General features: G+C 39.4%; 1 protein-coding gene across 1 annotated transcript; it reads left to right on the forward strand.

The window, feature by feature from the left end:
• The first annotated feature begins 13,242 nt into the window (after window positions 1-13,242).
• Window positions 13,243-16,188, forward strand: LOC147628965 (uncharacterized). Its single transcript, XM_086812145.1, has one exon. It carries the CDS (start codon window positions 14,783-14,785, stop codon window positions 15,716-15,718), a length of 936 nt encoding a protein of 311 aa, XP_086668271.1. The 5' UTR covers window positions 13,243-14,782; the 3' UTR covers window positions 15,719-16,188.
• Window positions 16,189-18,365: the final 2,177 nt, after the last annotated feature.

An 18,365-nucleotide genomic window follows, 5' to 3' on the forward strand; every position in this document is an offset into this window, starting at 1 on the left:
CAAGTCTGGTGTGAACAGAATTCTTTCAAGATGTGTTGTGAGAGTAGGGACGAGTACCCGTAGTGCAATGTGACGGTGTGACAACGCTCGAAGAGGAGGCACGGTGGAATTTCTTCTCAAGGAGTTGTAGAGCTTGGAGACCTCAAGGGCTACGAGCTCAGCCATTGGAAAGATCCTCACGATAGTTTCAGTTCACCAGGTAATCTCTTATTGGATGTGTTTCATGGATGTGTTTCAAGGAGGGTTAGGGTGAGCCTTAACATTGGATTTTTCCATCATTTTTCCTCTAATCTATGCATTACCCATTGCCCATTATCTTGATTTAATGGTTTCCCATGAAAAAGATGTGATTTGATGGTGATTTGTGTGTGATTTGGTGTAGAATAGCTATCTTTTCTGTTTTTGAAAAGAATGCCTTTTGCTTAATTTTTACCTTAATTTGTTATTTTTATTGTTATTATTGTGGTTTTTCATGTTCTTAGGGCTTGCACACATAGTTTTTATTAGGCTTAGTTTGTATTCATTTCATCAAACAATGCAATAGAATGTAATCTTAAGTAAATGTTATCTCTCTTTAGCATTAAACATAGAACTAAAATCATTAATTTTAGCTTAATTGTGTGTTTACTGTTGAAATTGTTTGCATTAGAGTGTTAGCAAGCATTAGGAGTAGCTTAATATTTTTAAAATTTTCTTAAAACCATAAAAAAGCCCTTGAATTTGACTACTTTCTCTTAATGGACTGGTTTTTGTCATCAAGGGTGATTAATCTTGTTCAAGAGGCAACAAAATTAGAAAATGTGTTAATTGGGATCTAAATTAATCATATGAGTAGTCAAAATTAGTGTGTTTGAGTGTTTTGAGAGCATCTAGATCATCAAAACACCTAATTATATCAAATTTTTCATTAATTTGAGAAATTTGACTCTTCTTACATAATTTTGCCTTAAAAGAGGAGACCAATTTAAGATTCTAATTAATCTCCTATTTTAGATTAATTTACACATTTGTTGATGCACAAATATTAGCATTCCCTTGCTCTATCCAATGGTGTGCTCAATTGTGTGAATTAATTAAGAATCAGTGGTTAATTAGAGTCTTTGATTAGCATAAAAGAGAGAAAGATTAATGAAAGGATTAATCTTAGATTAATTTTTAATCACTTCTTTACATAACTCATTAAGACTAATGACTATTCAATGAGTAGATGCTCATGAGTTGTCAAATTATCCATTTTGGGAGTCATTTATGAAGGGTGTAAGGGGTGTCATAAAAAGGTTGACTTCTTTTATTTTCACTTACCTTTTTAGGAAAATTTCCATATCTCCTTAATTTTAAATCCAAAAAATACCCCCCCCAAAAAGAAAAATTCGTATTTCCATAGACTCCAAATATTTTTTTTCCCGAAAAATGGTTCACGTCGTGAACCATTTCTGCAACTTCACAGCCTAAGGGTTCACGCCCTAGGAGCCCGCGCAAAAAAAATCAAAAAATCAAAAAATGGTTCATGTCATGAACCATTTTTACAACTTCACGGCCTAAGGATTCACACCCTGCGCGCTGAAAGAAAAAACCAATTTAATTTTTTCGTGGTCCTGTTCAACGACGTGAGACCTTTCATTCACGCGACAAAAATTAAAAATAAATAAATTTCGTTTTTTCATGAAGTCTGCTTCATGACGTGAACTGTTAAGGGTTCACGACGGCGTGAGACCCTTCGTTCACGACGTGGCCAAAAAAAAAGACACTGGAAAACACCCATGTTGGAGGCCCATATCTTCTGAACCATATATCCGATGAGGCGCTCATCGGAAAGCTAACATCGAGCTCTTCAATTTTGTATGTGGCCGTCCGAAGTCCAAATCGATCATTTTGGCCTCCGACTAGCAGCCTCAAAATTTGACAAGAAAATCGAGGCAAAAAACAACCCAAAAACCATGAAAAATTGTAAAAAAAAAACTTCGGGCTACTTTTTTTGGGTCTAAACGACAAAATCACGGACAACTCAGGGAGACAAAGTTGTAGTACTCCAAAAATACTGCAACTCTCTCACACAAAGGTTTTCAAAATTCCATTCGAAACACTCTCAAAAACATGCTGCAAAACAGGGAAAAAAATTTCCATAAATTTTTTTCATCTTGCGACAGTGATGGAAAATAGGTTTTAGGACCTCCTCTTCTATCTAGGAAGTTACTAGCATACGCTTTTTTTGAAAAATTATCTCAGGTCGTTGCATGCGTATACCGCCTAAGCTTTAGGGCGAACGGCCCGTCTGACCCAACGAAGAGAACGCCAAGCCTCTTGAGGCTGTAAGGGCTGTGAGAAAATATAAAAAGCACAAAAAAAAAACGTGTGCTTGCTCATTAAGGAGCAATTATGCAATTAGACATTGCAACGATAGAGGGATTGCCAGCAGGGATCACACAAGGACTGAATCCAATGGCTGACATCTTCGAGCCATTGAGATCCATGCCGCAAATGCACTTCCCAATACCATTATCCATGCCTATAAAACAAGCGTGTTATCGGGTTTTACACCCCCTATCAATTAGATCCCATCGGGCTTTGGTCCCTTAACATCTCCACGACTCCTATAGGTACCAACCCTTTCGTGGATGCCCACACCTTGGACATACTGACTAGCCTAGGAAGGGGGGTAGCCCAAGGACTCAGTGAGTCTCTCCCAACAAGAGCACTCACATACGGCCTCAGTGACTCATATAGAAATATGACTGTACAGATTTCCAAAACCATGGGCAAATATGACGGAACAATAGATCATGTTCAATTTATTCAAATATTTGAACACAGATGTGAAGCCTTTGGAAATCCCAACTGTCCCACCAAGGTATAGGCTTTGAACCTATGCTTAGAGGGAAAGGCTAGTCGATGGTTCATCACATTGATGCCGGCGATCAAGACCAACTTCAAAACCTTAAAAACAGCTTTTATCCACGGTTTTTTAAGACAAGGTGATCGGTGGAGTGCAGCAAAAGAACTCTATTCAATTGAGCGTTAACTAAATGAATCCATTAGAGATTTTATCCTTTAGATAAAACTCTTGGACTCACGATGTGTCATGGGAAAAATTAAATGATATTCAATTGAAGAGATGTTTCATGATGGGCTTAAAGAATAATAGCTTACACAATCTGATCATTGTATCCAATCTGGAAACATTCGATCAATGTTGTAAAGAAGCAGTACGTTCAGATGACAACATGCTGGAAGATGATCATGCTATGCTATTCCTGAAGAAGTTCCCATAGCTCGAACATGCTATGCTATTCCTGAAGAAGTTCCCATAGCTCAACCATCTATCTTTAACAAGGAACTCAGAGGAGAAGCCCCAGAGCCCATGCATCTTCATCGAACAAACCTTACCAAAGGAGACAACCACATACTCAAAGGCCTCGTCACATCGACAGCCACTCCACGAGAGACTCTAGTCTCATCATTGTCAACAATGCCCATGAGTCTCAAACCTCTAGCCTCTGTGCCAACCAAAGTCAAAGAGGGCCCCAAACCTTCCATATCAACCCAAAAGGAAACTCCACCAAGACAACCACAATCACGGTATCTTAATAGTATCAAGAGGTGGGTGGAAAAGCAGCTACTTGTAGATCAAGGCTACTATGAAGATGCCAATCAAATTTGGGTGCCTTGACAGTCAAAACCTCTTCCTCAACGAGGCACTCAAAGGCCAAGGAAAAAGAAAAGTATTCCACAACACCGTCCACAAAAACCTATGCGAGTTTCTCAAAGAACTCCACCAAGTCAACAAGTATGGGTACCAAAAATATTACTACAAGCATAAGGGTACTACCAAAGTACTAACAAAGCTTCGATTCCTAAGTGCATCGCAAAGTCCCCTAAGCTTACACAAAGAAGGAAGCCTCAGCACCAAGCACATCTACCACCTATTTATAATGTTCATCAAAGATGGGTGCCTGTGCATTTGCTTCAATAACAAGGATACTATGATGGTAATCCCATCATACGGTTGCCAAAATCGAACAATGTGAAGAAAGCCTCACCACCGACTTCAACCCCAACAGCTTCACCTAAAGTTCAACAAGAATGGAGACCCAAGCAACAACAAAGCAAATCACTCAACCACTCTCGTGCATTTAGCACACCTACACAAGAGCTTGCGTGTTCAAGAAAACAACCAGCAGTCCTACCTACTGCCTCGACAATATTTGAGCAACAAATTCAAGAATCAATATCCACGTCTGCAAAGAGACTTATGAGCGCATCAAGGACAAAATAACAAAGCTTTTATGTGAAAAATAAGTGCACAAGAACTTGTTGCTCGCAAGTCATGCCCTAGCTGACCCATAAAATCGATCAAAATAAAAAAACATCGAGGTGAAAACCGCAACTTACGGGGTCAAAACCCACAATTTCATGGAATTCCATCTCAGGGAATTACCCTTCATAGAATTCCATCTCACGGAATTCCTTTTCACAGAATTTCATTTCACTGAATACCATTTTACAGCCTGCACTTTCACAGGATCAACTTTCACGGGTTTAGGCCATTTCACGGAATATCCCTTCATGGCCAAAAAACGAGCAATCTCACGGGATTAGGCCATTTTGCGGAATATCCCTTCACGGCCAACAAACCTACAATCTCATGGGATTAGGCCATTTCACGGAATATCCCTTCACGGCCAAACAAAAAAAATCCTGCAATCTCACGAGTTCAAGTTTCTCACGAATTATCGTCTCATGGCTTAAGAACCTGCACTTTCATGATTTAAGCCATATCACGGATTAAGCCATCTCACACATTAACACCTTCCAGAGACGATCTTCAATAGCCATTATATATTTAGTAAGCTTATAGCTTACTATTCTTTGGCTATGTTAATGTAGCAACTGCTCCATGAGGACATATCCATACTCATGCACTGGAGAACATTTGCACCATGTTAATGTAGCAGCTGCTCCATGAGGCTATGTTAATGTAGCAGCTGTTCCATGAGGACATATCCATACTCATGCACTGGAGAACATTTGCACCAAAGACTCACCATCGGCAACTTCCAGGTACATCTCTGGATAGGGGGCCATGGGGTGGGTGAAAGCGTGGTCAATGGTACAACCCATCGCCTAGAATTTTCTATCAAATTACAACCCATGTCTTCAATTGGAGGAGCATCTTTGTTAATCTAAAATGGGATTAACACTAACCAAACTTGAGTCTTATCTTTGTTAGTGTTAAAATCATTCAGCAGTATGTGTGTGCTTAGATTGCATCCACCATAGCCTGGCCTAGATCCATGTATTTCAACATGGTACTAGAGCTTGGTTGTGCCATGGTTATGGTTGGATAATTACCAAGTGTTAGTACTCTCTAGTTTAATAATTTGGTTCTTAAGACAATTAAGGTTTTCTCATCCGCATCAGTGAGAAGGTGAGATTTATCTCTAGTATTTTGCTTGGCATTCTTTGTGAGTGGGAGAAAGAGGACTCTGTCTCATGTGTACAATGGTAAGTTTTCAAGTTAGTGAAGGATGAATCTTGTGCATTACTCGACCCTACACAATAATGCAATCAAGTATAGCAACTCAAGGATCCATAGCTTTAGCAAAGCAGCTCCCTGAAGGCGTAAACCTTAGCAAACATTAAGAAAATTAGCATTAGTAGTAAAACCTTAAACCCAACACAATAGTAGTTGACAGCCTAGCCATTTCTCAGTCAAGCTCAACCACCAATAATCAGTATAGCAGCATTCCTGTAGAAGCAAAAAGTAGCACGCAAAACCTTCTGGCATGAAGATTATTTGTTTCAACACTTTATGCAGTACCAAGAACAACTAGCCAAGGGAATCTCCATAGCTTCATGAAGATGGCAAGATCAGATGACAACAGTGAGATTAGATCCAAGTGGATAGTATGTTTTTTGTGTGGTTTGAAAAACCTAAAGGATAAGGTTGTAAAACCTTGGTGTAAAAGGAAAAAAAAGTCTTTAACAAGGACTACTTCATATGCACTTATATTGTACGCTTTGATGATATAAAAGGCAAGCCACTGGGGAACCTTTAGGCAATTAAATGAACTTCATCACATTAACAAAGTACCAAACATAATTATAAACGCTGCCATTATGAGACCACAAAAATATGGAACATGTGTGACAACTAGAAATCGGTACATGCATGTGAGTAAGCAAAGCAAGGGTGCATACATATGTAGCCTATGCATGCCCAAAGCACAAGTACATAAGATGAGCAGGCACATAGCAAGACATCCACACATAATTCATCAAATGCCCTCAATGAAGAAATCATGAAGCATCTCGCACCATACAAAGTAGCAAAGAGCATCCAGTCTACCAAAGAAGCTAACCAAGAGCCAAGTAGCATGATCAACAAGAGCTAGGACAAGAACATCAACAAAGTAGAAAGAAGAAGCATGAAGCTAGCACCAAGGAGTCTTCATTAAGCAAGGAGAGCTCTAGCAACTCACTTCTCTAAAGAAAACAAGCAATCAATGAACCTCACTACCCAAGCAATCAATGAACCTCACTACCCAAGCCTATGTCTATCCCCAATCACACCTGACCACCTGCTGAGAGTAGCAACTTATGCAGGGGGTGATGACATATTGTAATACCACACTTGACCACCTTGAGTAGCATGTTGCACTAAGGGTGAGGGATGGATCCTTTGTAACTCACATCCAACCACATTGAGGGCAAGGTATTATTAGAGGACCAAGATCAAGAGCATGCACCAAATCACACTTGGACATTATCCCACATGAGCACATTTTGTAAGAGATGCACCCTCCTCATATAAAAAGATCATTTTCAAGCAATGAAAACATGCAAGCTCTCAAGTCTTTCTATGGGTACAAATCTCAATTTGTAACCTAACTAAACTTGAGTCTTATCTTCATTAGTGTTAATCATTTAACATTATGTGTATGCTTAGATTGCATCCACCATAGCCTGGCCTAGATCCATGTATTTCAACATTTGTCTCCCAAGGCCACCTCAAGTTTGATGTTGTGACTTATTAGTTCTACGTCATCATCCATGTATTTATTGGGCTAATTTGTATACTATAAGTTAATTTCGTCAAGATGGGATCCAAATTTTTGCTTATAAGAGACCTTTAAAAATGGTATATGATGATATATAGCTATCTAGCATTGATAAATTTAAGTAATTTAGTATATGTGCATTTAAGGGGGCACTCATTCACACTTAGTTATTTAGTATATGTGCAATTAAGAGGGCATTTATAATTTAGTATATGTGCATTCAAGAGGGAACTTATAATTTACTATATGTGCATTTAAGAGGGAGCTTATAATTTAGTATAGGTGCATTTAAGAGGGCACTCATTGACACTTATTTATTTAGCTATATATGTACATTTAAGAGTGCACACATTGACACTTAATTATTTAGCTACATATGTGCATTGTGAATGAAAACTTCTTTTGTTAATGATGTTGCTTCACTTAGTGCTATGAAAGATGTCAATTCTCCAAAGGTTGAAGTGGTGACTTTCTTAAAAGTTTGTATCATATTAGTTCTCTCTCCATAAGTAAATTCATTCTCATCATTTGTTCTCTCTCCATAAGTAAATGCCTTTCATCTTGGTTCCCTCTCCATAAGTAAATTCCTTCTCATCATTTGTTCTCTCTCCATATGTAAATGCCTTTCATCTTGGTTCTCTCCATAAGTAAATTGCCTTATTTTCATTTGTTGGCCACCCCGCTATATTAAATCCATATAGGATAGCCGCTATATTAAATTCCTTCTCATCATTTTTTCTCTCCATAAGTAAGTTCCTTTCATCTTGGTTCTCTCCATAAGTAAATGCCTTATTTTCATTTGTTGACCATGCTATAGTAAATCCATATGGGATATCCAAGAAACCATGAACATTCTCTTTTAGGAATAACATCAACCATGTTATCTTATAAACTCTTTCCTTCATGGCATTGACAGGGCTATAGAAAGCCTTCAATTCATTACCCTCATTATGAAAAAATGCTATAGTAAATCCATATGGGATATCCAAGAAACCATGAACATTCTCTTTTAGGAATAACATCAACCATGTTATCTTATAAACTCTTTCCTTCATGGCATTGACAGGGCTATAGAAAGCCTTCAATTCATTACCCTCATTATGAAAAAATTATCTAAGAAGGCGACATGTCTTCTCTTGTTTGGCATGCTCTAAGTGCACCACAAAATTTTGTGAACAATCAATCACTTCTCAAATTCACCCTTTCTTAGAGAGTGGGGCTTGCGAAAGATAAAAATTATAATACTATAAATTATGTGCTACCTTTAAGTTTTGCACCACATTGTGGTAATTATGCACCACATAAGTGAATAAATGCATAAAAAATCACAAATCATAAAAACCTACATAAAGAATTAGACATAGTTCACTAGAAAACTTGTACCCACTCCTTGAATGATTAAAAAGAGTCTTTTAATGCATTAAGTGAGCTCTACTTTGGGTAATCTTGTGAAACTTCTTTCCACGAGTTCTAATTAAGTCTTTTACTCACCACTTCTTGGATCCTCATGAACACCTTGTGTGATTGCAAGCAACTTACATATAAGAAACCTACCATTTAAATATATTAACACTCTAAAGTAAAAAAACAACAAAAAGTCATTACCTATTTACTCTAATGAAAATTATTTTGAAATCACTCTTGAAAGAATCGAAATCAAGAGTGCCTCATCCCCCAAAGAACTCCATGAGTGCAACTTCATGTCTTTTGGAAGTTGTTAATGGATCCATGTGGGGGTTGACGATGGGCCTTCTCATTAGAAAGAGTATAAATATTCCCATTAACAACCGTAAAATTTTTAGTGGTCTCTCTTACTTTATTCACTTGAGAAGTAAGAACAAATGTACTAAGCTCACCACCTGGAGTGATAATCTCTCTTTCCTATGCTCTTCGTTAGTTGAACTTTATTGATGAATCTCATGCTATTGTGGCCTTTTAGGTTTCGTAGATCTTCCACCTTTTGAAGGCTTACCCACTTCATGTTTATAGTGCTTCTTGTCATTTAAAATGTGATCTTCTTCTAGAGTTCTTTCTTCAATATCTAAGTAGGAACTTGGGAAATCTCAATGCAATGCAAAGGTTTTGTAGATCTTCCACCTTTTGAAGGCCTACACCCATCATGTGTATAGTGCTTGAGATCATTTGAAATATGAGCTTCTTTTAGAGTTATTTCTTCAATCTCTAATTGGGAACGTGGGAAAGCTCAATTCAATGCAAAGTACACCCAAAGTGAAAGGTGCAAGCGAGAAGTCTCGGCCTGAAAATGGCCTTGACCGCTATTTGATGTCAGCCCGACTTTTGTAACTTGTCTCGATTTTCTTCAATAATAAAAATGCCTTTATTGAAAAAAAAAAAGAAAGGTGCAAGCGTCACAATGATATTATCATTTTTCCCAAAGCATTTATGAATTGTGATGGGCCACACAAATTACTCATAAAAAGGAGTTTCTCACTCACATATGACTCCCTGAGTCATTAACTTTGAGCAAGACAATACCACTATCGGGATCTTCATAATTCCACACTTCTCCCACATGAAATCTTTGCCTGAGGGAGGGAGGCTTTGGAGGTACTCTCTCAAGTGCTTTCAAGACGGCACAAAACGTGACGGCAAAGGAAGCCCGCCCAAACAACAAGGAAGGCCACAAAGGGCTACCAAACAGAAGCGGCTCCACACAAGGCCACACAAGCGGCTGGCTTCAGAGGCGGCACTCACAAGAGGGCTTTCTCAGAGGCGGAAGTCGCGAGGCTTTGAGGCGGCGGCGTCGGCGGAGGCGGCGGCGGCCACCCTACTGGGAAGACTACGGGCGGCTGCCGCTATGCACGCCACCACTTCACGCCGCATAGTGGTAGGACTTTTTAACTTTACAACTTAATGGGATCCCCCCCCCCCCCCCCCCCCCGCCCCCCCCCTTTTGCTTTTTTGCTTTAGCTATCCAAACTAGGGAACTTGGTTGCTTTTGTTGATTTTGTTTGGATTTGTCTTTTTGAACTATAGCTCTTTGTACTTGTCTTTGCCATGAGTCCCTATACTGAATTTTTTGGTTGGGTGCACCGCGTACGGGCGGGCGGGTGTGTGTATAAGTGTTAGAAAAAAAGTATTTTCCCAAAAAGTAGAAAACCTTTATCTAAAATTTGTGAACTTATCTATCAAGGAAAATCTTGAAATCTCTAGGTTTTTGTTCTATACCTTCTCAAAATCTAGAGGTATTTGCACCTTCAAGTTTTAAACTTAAAGGTATTTTTCAAAGTATGCAAGTGCAAACTACACTAAACTCCGGTTTTTCTCGAACACCTGTGTGTGTGTAGTGGTGGGTGGGTGTGTGTGTGTGGGGGGGTAGATATGTATATTTATATCTTGAAAATCTCCCTTTTACTAGTGGCTCCATACTGATCTTGTCTTGTACTAGTGGAACAGTGTAGGCTCCATTGTAAGGGAAGTAAAATCACATGGTAAGAAAGGTCAAATGAGGTGAAAGGTCACACATTATTCATGGTAGCTGAAAATGTGCAAGTGTCTTTAGATTAAAAAAATTATCTTATGAGAATTTTATTGCTTTTGCTCTAGATGCAAAATGAGTGTGCTACTACACACATGTGTACAGAGATGCAAAATGAGTGTGCTACACGCATGAGTGTAGCAATAAAATTATCTTATGAGAATTTTATTGCTTTTGCTCTAGATGCAAAATGAGTGTGCTACTACACACATGTGTACAGAGATGCACCCACTCCCCCCCCCCCAAAAAAAAAAAGAAACCAACACACACATACACATTGCCATGCATACTGCTATTAGAAGGCATTGCAATGATAAGGATTTGCACTTTACCTTATGCACATAGTGAATGGGGCTAAAGATGAGTGTTACATGTAAAAAATATATTTGGTAAAACTATGGCTGCTAAGATGGATCCCCTAAACCATATATGTATGTTTTTTTAAAATGTGCAAGTGGTCTTAATAGACACACCACACACATGTGCACGAGCGCACACGCGCGCGCGCGCACACACACACACACACACACACACAATAAAGGTTTGAAATTCTACTTTTGCATGCATCTAAGTGAATGCAAGCACACACACACATGCATGTGTACATACACACACATGCAGAGACACAAAATTTACAATTATAAGACATTGCCATCTTAACCATTAAAACTTCATATTTTGCATAGATGGGCTACATATCCACACATAATGTGATTGCAAGACATTGAGATGTTAAGGATTTAATGTTAGATGTGTAGTTTGAAGACTTTTACTACATGTAATTATTAAAGGGAAGAGGGGAGGTGTGTGTGAGAGAGGGAGGCTTCTCTCATACTTATCTAGCGTTTTGTGCACTTTACTACTTGAAGTGGCCTGGCACCTACATGCATTCAATGCCACAAGAAAGTGAAATAAATTTTAGAGGTGGACACACATCGACCCCCCAATTTGGAGAAAGGCCTAGGTAGGGCCATAGGTATAGGATATGTAAGTAGGGAGTGGAAGAAATTGAGAATGCAAAGTGAACGAGAAATATATGCCTCACCTTTAAAAAATTTCCATACGAAAATCCAAAATAGCCCGTTGAGAGATTCTAAAAAAGAATTGAGCCAATTGTCAAAAATGCTATAATAGTGTAAAGTTCTTAATTAGTATAGCTATCTTCTTCAAGTTGTTGGCTTTATAAAGAGTGAAAAAGAAGTGTGTATGTTTCCTTAAAATATGTTACTCGAAGAGAGGCTCTCTCTCCCTTGAACAACAAGAAAGAATATAGAGAAGGTGCCAAGTGTGTGGGGCCATAAGACTTGAAATGAACTTGTGCTTGCTTGAAAATGCCCTTCCAAATGTGTGAAAAATAGTTTTGGCACAAATGGTTTAAAACCTTAATCTCCAAAGATTGAAGATAATTCTTGTTAATCCACAAAAATTGGAGGCAGTTATAACTAAAACCTCCCAAAATTTAAGAGCTTTGAAACCTTGAGTGAAAAATTTGCGGGTATTTTTCAAATTTAAGAGTTTTTTATACACTAATGTACCTCAATTTTTGATACACTCCTATACCTCAATTTTTGATACACTCCTATACCTCTTTTTCTTTTTTAGCACACAAGCCTTGTATAGATTCTTTTTTTTTCATTTGGATTAGTCCCCATTGATTTGGACACTTGGCTAAAACTAGGGCCTTGCTAGAAATCGATGTTAGAGGTGGATTTGGACACTTGATCAAAACTAGGATGGCCTTACTAATGGGTAGGTCTACAAAACTAGGAGTGTGTGCTGCCATCCGTTGTGAAGCCCCTTGGCATCGAACCCGAGTCCTCCTCATGGAACCCGACGGTTCTACCACTTGAGCTACACGCCGATCGCGGCAAGCCTTGTATAGATTCTCACACTAGCATATAAAAATGTATTAAGATAGTGATAATAATACATTGGTTAAGCTAGTGAAATGAATAAGAAAAGTAAGAAAAAAAAGAAGGTACTCTTCTTTAAAGGCAAAGGTGGGTACTGTGTGTATGTCAAGCTTTCTTTTTCTTTATGTAACAAACCTTTTTTGTATATAATCCCACTGAAAGCATGACCAGTCACCCCATGTCAAATTTTCTTTTTCCTTTTTTTGTAACAAACCTTTTTGTATATAATCCCACTGAAAGCATGACCAGTCACCCTCCACACTTTTGTTTAAGTGAAAAAATAGTCACTCACCCCACACACACACACAAACACACTATTTTCATGTTTTATTGGAAGAAATCATTTGAGAGACCTGGTCTCAACAAAAACCAAAAAGAACATAAGGAGGGTCCATTTTGTAGTAGTGTTGTGGACACACACACACACACATTTAACTCTCTCTCAGAAGCTGAGTTGTCCTTTTTTTTGTAACCCCACCAGCCAGCTGGCCTCCTTTTGATATCCAGTAGGAAATAAAAAGACTTGCCTAACCTTAATAAATGTATTATCAACGACTCTCACCAAGGGTACATTTTATACTTCTAAAGGTCCAATTCTTATCCTAGGCTAGTAATTTAAAGTGGAGCTTTAATTTTACCTTATTTAGCACCATGTGGTTGATCATTAGATTTCAAATAAAATTGGAATTAAATTATTAATGTATCTATGACAAATAACTGCCAAATATCTGATTGATCATTGGATGCTGGAACTCCACAGCTCAACAGTCACCACTGGAGCACACCCTGCACAAACCCCAACCTCACGCTCAACTTTGGCAGTTGTTGTATTTTTCTTTTTGTCAAAAACAGAGCTTGTAATAGAGAGATATCTAAATTATATATATATATATATATATATATGCTATTATTATTGATTCAATTCTTATGCACTGCTGACAGCAGCTGAATCGCTTATTTTTGAAGGCCAAATTAGCTTAGATTTACTCCTAAACGTTTACAAAAACTATCCAACAGCCATGATGCCACCAATTATCGATTGTGATTTCCAATGTTTTGACCAAATTATTTATTATTATATATAACTGTGATGAGCCCAATATAGAATTATTGCTTAAAGAGGCCCATCAAATGCTTGGATCATGCTCCCAGGTACTGCTTGGGGCATGCATAGCCTAGTTATGCTCATCCACGAACGGTCTCTTAGCTGGCAAAAGGTTGAAATATGAGCCAAAAAATATCGTAGTGATTCGATATCTGTTTTTTACTGTTCTTTTCAAGCAAAATTAAGCTGTTGGGCACTAGTTAATCAGTCCAAGAAATGTGGGTTTAGTATCCTTGTAAGCAAAATTAAGGTTGTGGCGACTCGGTAATCGGTTGGATTTCAAGCTATCAACCTACTGCGCTCTTGTTAATGAATGGGATTTTGGGTCGATTAATCCCAGAATTAAGCGAGTGGGCAAGCGGGCACTAGTTAATCATGGGTTTGGAGTAATTTAAATTAAATTGAGTTGGTAATTAGTAAGGTGGGGTTTAAAGTATTTACACGCTTTTTTTTTCCTTTTTTTGATGTGGCCTTCGATAAGCTTTTACTGTGTTTTTCAAGCAAGAAGACAGGCTAGCGCCCACAACAAGGGTGGGTTTCATGATGCATCAACAAGCAAAAAACAAGCTGGCCAGCCGCTATACCTACACTTACTGCGTTGGAAACTCTGACAAAGAGAAGCATGTTGTGAACCCAGGGGCTGAGGCTTGGAAGAGGAGGGTTAAACACCTCTTCATCACATCAGTTAAACTCTCCACTTCTCTGGTTTTTGTGATGCCTATGGCCCCTCCACTCCCACCCTCCCCCCCAACACCCCATTTGTGTGCTGCCCACACCCCATTATTGTCTCTCTCCTCTTCTCCACATCCCTTCTTCGCATTTCCCCTCTCTGGTCCCCTAGCCTTTGCTTCTCTTTGCACCCCCAGACATGACCCCTTTACCTTCCACTTCCCCTCTGTCTAGCAGCATCAGGTCCCCAACCTGGCCCTATCTACCCCCCCCTGTCTCCTCCTCCTTGCCCCATCCTGCTTTCGCTAAGACCCCAACTCCATAGCCACGCAGACGTCCAACAATTTTAGCATATTTCTACCCTTGGGTTGCATCAAAAATGCACTTCCTGGGCCCTGTCTTGGCAGCATTCCATGTACCCAACTCCTTAGCCATACCGGGATGCATTATCCTGCACTCACCCTGGGACCTGGTTGGGCATGCGATCTGTTAACCTTCACCCCAACAGCACACCGGAGCACGTCCCATTCTTATAACAATGCCAGACAATGTCCTTTCTAGCCCTTCCGGAACCAAAGTCCAAGTACCCCTTATGAAGGGGAAGATGCAGCAGAATCTAATAACATGCTTATACGAGACCAAGCTTGCTGGGTTATGCAGGCATGTGACCATCACATGGGTAAAGAATGCTAAGGGGCACGGCCTATGTGTGACAGTGGACGACCCATCATGCCAGTATTCATGCAAGGTGAAGATGAACCCATGGTCGTTTTGGAAGAAGCAAGGGGTGAAGAGCTTTGAGGTCAGTGGGAGCAAGGTGGGGGTTTACTGGGACCTGTCCTCTGCGAAGTATGTGTGTGGGCCTGAGCCCCAACATGGGTTCTATGTTGCAGTAGTATGCAATGAAGAAGTGGTCCTTCTACTGGGTGACAAGAGTAAGGAGGCTTATAAGAGAACAAAGGCAAGGCCATCCATTATAGATGCTACTCTGTTGTCACGGAAAGAGCACATCTTTGGTAAGAAACTCTTCTGCACAAAGGCGCGGTTTGATGAGTCTGGCAAGGCCCATGACATAGTCATAGAGTGCCAAACTGATGCACATAAGGAGCCCTACTTGACTATAAGGGTAGACAGGCAGCTGGTTGTGCAGGTGAAGAATCTGGAGTGGAAATTCAGAGGCAATCAGACTGTGGTTGTCGATGGGGCTGCAGTAGAAGTGTTCTGGGATGTGCACAATTGGCTCTTTAACAATGGGTTAAGCAACGCAGTCTTCATCTTCCAAGCTTGCAGTGGGCTTCAGAGGGCATTCAACAGCAAGATTGATGGGGTATCAGCTGCAATGAAGTGGTCTGGAGACCTGAATGGGAGCATTTCTGTGATGAAGCTAGCAGGGGCAAGGAGTCTAAGATCTGCCCATGATTTGGTTGGCTTGACTGGCTCTTCTCTTATGCTACAGGCATGGAAAAGTGATTAGGATGATATGCCTCAACAGCCATGCCTTTGATGATCAATTTGGCAAAAGGAAAAAACTACACCATTATCAGTTATTTATGTGTGTATATAGAGGTGTCAATTGCGTGGATGTTGCTGCCCATTTACACGGACTGATCCCAGCCTCCATTCATTTTGAGCCCCCTTCATTTGGGAGTCTCCAATTTGTCCCAATAAGTTAACTTCTTGAAAAAAAGACACTCTAGTCAATAACCAGCTTTTTCTCTTGAGTCTTGACCTGTTGCAAAAGCAGCAGATCCTGAGGTTTCCACCATGTGATGCTGGGTGTCCTAATGTTGCTACTCATGCCTTCACAAGAGTTTACTCTTTTGGTGGCTTTATAAAGCATGCAAATTTTATGAACAATTTTGTTTTAAGTTGTCATGAGAATCTTTAAATCATGCCCTTCTTTATTGTCTACTAGCTTCCTTGAAGGGTGAAATTTTCCTGGTTTCCTGAGCTTTTCGGACACTCTCTCAAAAAAATAATTCTGTGAAATCACGTTGTTGCTATTCATTAATGTGCACATCTCTGTAGGGGTCCCTTAATGGGACCAAGCTTGATTCCTGATGGGTGTTCTACCAGTTTCACTCTAATCTGAACCTATGCGAACTTTAATAAATGTGCAGTTTTGTTAGAACTATATCTTGAGTGTTCATATTCATTTATATCTTGAGTGTCCATTAAATTATGCCTCCCTCATAGACCTGCCCATTCCCCTTCCATGTGGCAAGGTGAGAGAGAGAGAGAGAGAGAGAGAGAGAATGTGGCAATGTATTAACGTAGTAGAATGCAACACAAGGGCATATACGACCAACGGTGGGACTTGAACTCGGAAAAGGTGAACGAGAGAGAGAGAGAGAGAGAGAGAGAGAGAGAGAGAGAGAACTCCTTATTTCAATGTTTGGTTTGCTTAGCAACCACTTAGCAGTATTCAAATGACAGCTTGATGCTCAGGAAAAGGCATGTTCGCTTTGTCTGGGGAGCTTGCTCAACCTTTGAAAAATTAGTGATACCTCAAGAAGAGAAGGAAAAATGTTGAGCTTGCTCAACCTTTGAAAAATTAGTGAAACCTCAAGAAGAGAAGGAAAAATGTTGCCTCGAGAGGAGAAGGAAAATTTCGGTGGAGTTCATGATGACGATGGATTACCTATTACTTTGTGTGTTGCGGATTCATCAAAGTGTAATGCTACCTTGTGTTCACTCTCTAATAATGGATATTCTGGTTGCAAGGGTAGAAATACCTTGAGATTCAAAGCTACAATAGATGAAAGGGTGGCACATGTGTTAGTGGATAGTGGTAGCACACATAGTTTTGTGAATTAAAAATCATTGAACAACCTCAAGTTGTTTCCTTGTCTTCTTCGCATATCTTTCAAGTAGCAAATGGAACAAAGGAGAATGTACAGTGGTTTGCAAGGAGGTGGATGTCATGTTTACAAAATGAATACACATGCAAAGTTGATCTATTAGTGTTGGACATGGAGCCATGATGTTGCAATTGGTTATCCACACTTAGCTCTTTTAACATGAATTTGCAGCAAGGGTTCATGAGTTTTCTGCATGAAGAAAGGGTGTATCACATTGAGGGGTCTTACTTCTCCAAGTTGACATTGATCAATGGCACCAAACTCAAGAAAACGGAGTGTGTTATGCATTACAACTTTTAAAGATGAAGCTATTAATGGAGATAACAAAGTAATGCAAGGGTGTATCACATTGAGGGGTCTTACTTCTCCAAGTTGACATTGATCAATGGCACCAAACTCAAGAAGAAGCTCATGGAAACGGAGTGTGTTATGCATTACAACTTTTAAAGATGAAGCTATTAATGGAGATAACAAAGTAATGCATGAGGGCATCGCTAAGCTTTTAGAAAGAGTACAAAGAGTTGTTTCAAATGCCCAAAAGCTTACCTCCAAAGAGAGATGTTGATGGTATTGAGCTTGAACCAAATGCAAAGGCGGTCAATAAGTCTCCATAATGGCTTTCTAAGGTGGAAAAAGATGAAGAGGTAAGGCAAGTTAAGGAACTCTTGGATACGGGGTGGGTGGAACCAAGTTAATCACCATTTGCTTCTCATGTGCTTTTTGGTAAAGAAGAAAGACATTGGGACATTTCGTATGTGCATTGACTATCGTGATCTTAACAAGGTCACCATCAAGAATAGATTTTCCATATCTTGTATGGATGATCTTCTTGATGAAATCAAGGATGCCAAGTACTTCTTGAGTTGCGGTCAGGATGCCATCAAATTAGAATAAAGGAGGGTAATGAGTTCAAAACAATATTTAGAACTGAAAGAGGGCTATTTCATTTTATGGTTATGCCATTTGGATTATGCAATGTGCCTGCTACTTTCCAAACATTAATGAACAAAATACTATAACCCTTCCTCTTCAAGTTTGTGTGGATGTCTTCGAAAATATCCTTATCTATAGTAGCATACTAGAGGATGAGCATTTGATGTATATTAGAGAAGTGCTTGAGGTATTGATGAGCAACCACTTGTATACAAAGGAGAGAAAAATGTACTTTTATGGCTCAAGAAGTGGAGTACCTTGGGTACATTATGAGCAAAGAAGGCATTAAAGTGGATCCTAAGAAGGTTAAGTGTGTGAAAATGTGAC

The sequence above is a fragment of the Cibotium barometz genome, chromosome 18, assembly GCF_041138505.1.
Source record: "Cibotium barometz isolate CiBa-2024 chromosome 18, ASM4113850v1, whole genome shotgun sequence".
NCBI classification, from domain to species: domain Eukaryota; kingdom Viridiplantae; phylum Streptophyta; class Polypodiopsida; order Cyatheales; family Cibotiaceae; genus Cibotium; species Cibotium barometz.